Source organism: Physeter macrocephalus, chromosome 4 (genome assembly GCF_002837175.3).
Source record: "Physeter macrocephalus isolate SW-GA chromosome 4, ASM283717v5, whole genome shotgun sequence".
In the NCBI taxonomy this organism is placed as follows: domain Eukaryota; kingdom Metazoa; phylum Chordata; class Mammalia; order Artiodactyla; family Physeteridae; genus Physeter; species Physeter macrocephalus.
In genome coordinates this window covers 145,723,557-145,730,327 of record NC_041217.1, presented here as the reverse complement: position 1 = coordinate 145,730,327, position 6,771 = coordinate 145,723,557, and the positions used below count along the sequence as shown (strand labels likewise).

The 6,771-nt window shown below is 46.0% G+C and overlaps 1 protein-coding gene across 7 annotated transcripts in view; it reads right to left on the bottom strand.

The window, feature by feature from the left end:
- MKNK1 (MAPK interacting serine/threonine kinase 1) overlaps window positions 1-6,771 on the bottom strand; it is a 42,807-nt gene that overhangs the window by 13,713 nt on the left and 22,323 nt on the right. For all 7 annotated transcript variants that reach the window (XM_028489418.1, XM_028489419.1, XM_007130518.3 and 4 more), the window contains 3 exons: window positions 4,293-4,372; window positions 2,635-2,708; window positions 472-576 (listed from right to left, as the gene is read on the bottom strand). In XM_028489418.1, coding sequence (XP_028345219.1) covers window positions 472-576; window positions 2,635-2,708; window positions 4,293-4,372 — 259 coding nt within the window. The remainder of the gene's footprint in view (window positions 1-471; window positions 577-2,634; window positions 2,709-4,292; window positions 4,373-6,771) is intronic.

The window sequence follows — 6,771 nt, the reverse complement described above, 5'->3', positions numbered from 1 at the left end:
GGCCGCTGGGCCTGCGCGTCCGGAGCCTGTGCTCTGCGACGGGAGAGGCCACGGCAGGGGGAGGCCCGCATACCACAAAAAAAAAAAAAAAAAAAAAAAAGACTAGACTGAATAATACCCAAATATTTATACTAGAGTCTAGGTCATATTATGCATGATTTTTGCATTCTTCATTAGTAAAGGAAAAGATCATTCACATACACACACTCAGACATACCTTGTTCAACATGAAATTCATTTTTTTTACTCCTTGCTCTTTCTCCTGTATCCCTATCCTGCTTAATAGCTCCACATCTACCCACCATTCACATCAGAGATCTAGAAGCCACCCTGGCCTGCCCCCTCACCCTCCTGGGTGGGCCTGCCAGCTGTACCAGCTCCTGGCCCTGCCCTCTACCTGGCCTGCCCCTCTCCCTTGGTCCTCAGAGGCAACCAGCCCAACCCACCCACCACGGCCAAGGCCTGGCTAACCTTTGGTGTGCAGGAAGTCAAGGGCTGCGGCAACATCCTGCACCACTCGGCTGGCTTCTCGCTCGTTGAAGTGCTTCTGCTTCTGGATGTGGGTCAGGATGGAGCCTGGAGAGAAGAGGGACACAGAGGAATGACTTTTCAGGCTCTAGTAAGTGTAACTTCTCAGAGGCCAAGTTTTCAAAAGTTTGGGGTAGGGACATAGGCTTATTCATCGCTAAACGTCCAGCACCAGTGTGGTACCTGGCACAGAGCAGGTACCAGCACAAAACTGGACCAAACAGAACTGGAAGCCTATCTTCTGTACCTGTCTATGATGAGCACAGAAGGGAGAGAGAATACCATCTAAGTGACCAAAAAATATTAATGCCACTGGGGCAGATTTGGCTTCTGAAATTGAAAAGAACTAAAAGTGAATCCACAAGGGGTTGGGGGCCTCTCTAGAGGAACTTTTCCTCCCTTGCATCTGATCTCAGTCCAAATAAAAGCACATGCCTTCAAATGGAAAAGTCACACCTTTACGCGTCATGTAAAGGTCTAGTAAAGGGAAAAAAATGGCTTTCCCCCCGAACTTTCCCATTTATTATTATTATTTTGTTGTCAATGGCTAACATTTACTGGGTAGTTAACTATATACCAAGCACTATGTGATACTCTTTAAATAGATTATCTTATCCTCACTGCAATTGTACACGATGTACAAAATAGAGTCATCCCCATTACATAGCTATAGACGGGGAACCTGAAGCCAAGCAAGGTTAAGCAAGTTGCTCAAGATCATACACCAGGAAGCGGTGGCATCATCAGGACCCAAGCCCAGTAAGCCAGGTCTCGGAGCCTGTGCAGACTTCTCCTCAGCAGGACCTATGGTCTGACTCCTGGGGGGATGGGTTTTCCTGAGCCAACCACACACTCTCTTTACCCGCTGAGTCTGCCCTCAGTAGAGCTGCGCTCTAAGTGATACAGTTACTGATGACCCCGGCTGCATCAAGCATCTCAGATAGGTAATTCATGGTGCTAGTGTGGTTGGGAGGGGCGGGGTAGACACAGGCACAAACATATGGCTTGGCTCCATGTGGTCTGTGCTCACCACTGGAAGCCAGTTATTTTTGGGCAGAAGGTGTCATCTCTGTATCCTAAAAATGGCACATGTTTACTTATTATCTCTGGTTTTTGTCATGGGGAGGGGATGATAGATCTTTCACTTGCCAGATTAAACAATCAAAGGATCCCAACACGCTGTGGAACATTCTGAGAAAACTGGCTCTTGGCTAGGTCTCAGGCTTGCTCTACTGTAGTGAGTCTCTTGTTTTCAAATTTGTTAAAAGGGAGAGTGGCGAGTAATACTCTACACACTTCTAAGATAGCCTCCAGGATACCCAATTGTTACAGCTGACCTTTATTGAACCCTTAGTGCCTACGGGGCACTGAGCTAAGCATTTCACATGAATTATCTCATTTAATCTTCACAGTGTCCCAAGGAGGTAGGTGCTTGTCATTATCCTTATTTACAGATATAGAGAATACTGTTGGGAAAGATTATGTGACTTGCTCAAGGTCACACAGCTAGTAAGTGATGGAGCTCCCTTAACCACCAAACCCCTCCGTGTAGCCCTCCACTAGGCTCCAGACATCCTCCCTAACCTTCACCTTGCAAATGCTTCCTAGGGCTGGGTGAGTGATGGGGAGAGAAAGGGCTTCTCTATGTCAGAAAAGCAACTTAAATATATATTCCGGTGATCATGTGTGTGGGTGATGGCGGTGATGGTCGAGAATGGCATCTGTCCATCTGAAGGATGGCACCTTCTGGTGACCCTTTTTAGACTTCCCAATGAATGCAAGAGCTCCCACCCCATAATTAACTTCATTAAATAGTGAATGTGTCAAAACAATGGATTGACAAATTGATGACTAAATGTATCTATATATGAGTCCTATTATAATGAGAAGGCATTTGTAGAAGTCCACACAGGTGACATTCTGAGTTCTGCAAAATGCTAATTACATCCTTCCCTCCGGCCTCCCTTCTCCCAAATCAAGGGCAGTTTTAAGTCCTTCATCCTTTTTATTAGCTTGACTCCTTTTAGAAGTCTCTGGGATTCATGATGGATGATCACCGCCCTGGGTCTTAATCAGAAGTCCAAACACATACTCAACAGTAAGTACCTCCTTGCAATTTCTCAAAGACCAAGTAAAACCTTGTGTCGTCTTCAAAGAACTCAATCAGCTCCAAAATGTTCCTTAAATAGGGAAAATAGTATTATATATTGAAGCCCACTTACAAATACACAATGAAAAAAAACAAAACAAAAACAAAAACCAATGCCCTGTAACAGGGCAGAAATCAACTTGAAATCAGAATGCTTATTAAAGCCCCATGTTTGCAAAGTAGCCAATGGTGTTAGCAAGATTCAGGTCACCTTATCTTTCCATAATGTTTAGTCTCTGGTGTTTTCACCAAGTCTGTGCTGTCAAACCCCAACCCTAAAACCCACTAGGTAGAGTTATAAAAAAGTCCCGGTCACATTAAACTGAATAAAATCTGCAGCCGACTGGAAGCAATTGCAGCTAATAACACTGAATAGTAGGTGTGTGTCCTGGAGGCAAGCAGCAAATAATTACCTGCCCTCCCTCTTGCCCATAAATCACGGGGCAGTATTTACATTGCCTGGAGAAAATGGAAACATCTGTCAAATAGACTTGGGGCCTAACGTGGGCACCGCTAGACTCTAACTACTAAGCGCTACTTAATGAAACGGCCGCGTTCCCGGCCACTGTAGCACTTGTGGCCTTCCCCGGTGAGCACTCTCTGCCTGCCTGAGCATTACTGCGCTCTGCCAACAAGGTCGTCTTGTAACTCAGTAGGGAAGCCACCAGCCTGGATACTGGAGGTGTTGGGGGCTTTTTTTCTTTTAAAGAATGAAATAAACCAAGTAGAGTCTGTAATGCTGAACTCAGAAGCTGCAGGGCTGAAAATAAAAATCTGTCCCTCATAAAAAATGCTGACCATTTTGGGAGACACGGGGCATTTACTAGCAAAAAGGCTAGTCTGAATAAGATGGCCAAGTGGCCTAATTTGAAAGAAGATTGTAGAGGCAGTGCCTGGAGTTAAATCAACAGCAGCCCCCTTCCTCCAAGCTTAATGACAAAGCCATCAATACTGGCCACTGGCTCCCTGCTGACCCTGCCATGGAGGGAGAGAGAGGGGGGAGCGGCGTCTTAGAGGTCACCCTGATTTAAAGCCACAGTGGAAGTGCCATTCATTTGGAGAGGGTGGTGAGTATACTAAGACGGGGCTAGAGACCACCTTGGCCCAGTTATCAAGCAACGAGTGTTAAACAAGGTTTCAGGACCCTTAGTAGTAGCTGCACGTATGTAAATATGCTAGGAACAGAAAACAGCACAAATAGTCTTAATAGTTCTCATCATCCTCATCTATTAACTAAAGCAGGTCACTACAGATTTCTACTAGGCAACACTCAGTTAGCCTGCTTTCCACAGGCGCTTGAAAGAAATAAAACCCCATTTTTTCCCAAGCAGCCACTGATTCAGATTGCTTGCTCTTCTAACTTGCATAAATTCCTGATATGTACAGTATTTCAGCCTAAATAGAAGACAGCTTCTTTGCTGCTGCTGCTTCTCCTCTCTCTCTCTCTCTCTTTCTCTCTCTCTCTAAACATTGAAAGATGGAAGGAGTTATACACAGTTGTGGGGGAAAGAGTGAGAGCTAACTGCTGGGGTCAGGAGACGGTAAGAATAACTTCCTTTTCTGCAGCCAAGCATCCCCCCAAGAGAAGCAGCAAGTAACCCAACACTATACTCACTTGTTTCCTTGACACTGATACAGCGTCTCCACCTCCCGAAATACCCTACTCCGACTGTGTCCTGCATGTTTTTCAATGATCTGTGTGAAAAATAAAATCTGTCATATACACCCACCTGGTCAAAACGCCCCTCAGCGGGTGCCCTCTGGGAGTGTGCCAGGCCAAATTCAGCCCAAATCCAGTTTCAAGCGCAAGTCTGGAGTAGGCCTTGTGGCTCTGTCAGCAAAGCAACCGACTGGCCCCAGGGCTTTCTAGCCCACCTGGGCTTGTTTGACTCTGGCCAAGTACATCACCATCGAAGCCTGTGAGGTTGCTACCCCCAGCCACCCAGGGGAGATGGAGGCAGCCAGCAAGACAAAGAACCAGCTCTACCAAGCTCCTACCCTGAAGGCATCTCTCTCTGCTTTAAGGGTAAGAATTTACAAGCTCTACTAAAGGATCTTCTAGTGCTGGAGGAAGAGCAAGGGGAATAAGGGATACAGTGAAGAGGAACTAAAGCCCCAAGGCCCAGCTCAGATGCCACCTCTGCAATTCTTCTGAGAATCTACCTTTGGCAGGCACCGTATTAAGTCATTTAGGTACATAATCTCAGTTAATCCTTAATCCTTAATCCTTACAATCCTGAAAGATAGGCAGAGGTAAAACATTTTGCCCACAGCTCTGGTAAGTGGCAGGGCTGCAATTTAAGTCCAGAGCTGCCTCCAAAGCCCTCGCTATCCTATACCTGCTTATATCCTACACAGCTTTTTCTCACAGAACCTAGAGGCTCTGTCTCTCCTACGATACTGTGGGCTGCTCCCCCTCCCCACCTGTACCTGGAGATGCTTGGTAAGTACTGACTGAAGGAATGGGGGAGCCAACAGCTGAGCAGGTGGTTTACACAGGGACTGGCTGACCGTGCACATCTCTACAGACCCATCCAGAGCCCCAAACCGTTGCTAGTAGAGCCTGTAGGCAAGTCTTCTGCAGAGCTGGCTCTGCCTTATAGTCCCATGTGCGGAGTGGGCAGACATCTGGTTCCTTCATTCCAAGACTGCTGTCAAGGACACTTCACACTTCTCCAATATGCAGCAGCACAAACATCCACAATCAAGTAATTTTCTAAATAAGTACACGTCTCTTATTAGACCACTGGACCCATTTTCTGAGCTGTCAGAGAGGTGAGGTGCTGGGGCACAGAAGCTATTCAGCTCGTTTGTTCACCAAGCAGATCAAAGTCAGGAAGAACTTTCTAGCAGGCAACTATTCAGCAATGGCATAATTTTCTGAGGAGGTAATAAGCTCCTGCTACCAGAGATGGGGGTGGCAGGTGCCAAAGACGGAAAACTATGTGAAGAGTTAGTTACAGGGGAGGCTGAGGACCAGATTACCTTGAAATTCCATTCCAACCGTGAGACTCTAGGATTTATCAGTTGGATGCCTGTAGGGAAAGTTCTAATAAAACCAAGTACTGTGGAGCCAGGCTGGAGAAGTAGCCCACGTCTGGGGAGCTTTCAAAGAACAGAAGAGATGTGAGACATGGGCAGAACTGCTGAAACCAAAGAATTGCCAAGCCCAGGTCTAGTGTTTGCCCAAAGATGCCACGGAGCATGAAGGAAGGGCAGCCTTGAAGAAATAGTTGTCATCCATAAATGTATTCACATCTTTGAAACTCAATTTACATTTGTGTTTTTTACCACACTTAGGCATATTTTTTTAAAAAAATTACTTGTAATCTATACTGATCTGTTTCCAACAAGGAATCAAGATAATGCTTTTGTTACCATGTGAAGCAACACTCCAGCAAAAAGGGACATGGCTTAGCAGAAGTGTTCTCCTTTATAAATCCAGCTGGGACTAGGACTATGACCAGTTGGTTAAAAGAAGAAACATTTCTTTCAGGAGCCAATTTGGCTGGGTTTGCCCATATGAGGCAGCACTTAGACCTGGTGGCTCCGGCAGATGATTTGAAAACTTTGCTGGATACCAGAATCACCCAGACAGCTTGTTAAAATTAATGTTGCTGGGGCCTACCCCTAGTTTCTGATTCAGGAGGTCTGGGATAGGGCCAGATAATGTGTATCTCTAACAAGTTCCCAGGCCATGCTGGTACTGCTGGTGCAGGGACCACACTTTGAGAACCACTGCTCTAGATCCATCCCTTCTTCCATGTAGAGTCGGCAAACGGAAGCACAGAGGGATACGGTGAGCCACCCCACGGTCATGCAGCTGGAAGTCACCTCTCCTGCCACAAAGTTGAGTGCTCCGTCCTCATCACCACATTGCTGTACATCATTTGTATAGCATCTTGTAATTTATAAAATGTTTCTACTTCTACCAGTTCATTTTTGTTTTCATCTTCATAACTACTCCATGAGACAGGAAGGGCAGGTATTATTATTGTCATTCTAGAGATGCGGGAACTGAGGCTGAAAGAGGTTCAGTGACTTGCCCCAAGTCAAACAGTAGTAGTTTGTCAAAACAGAGATTCAGATAGGCC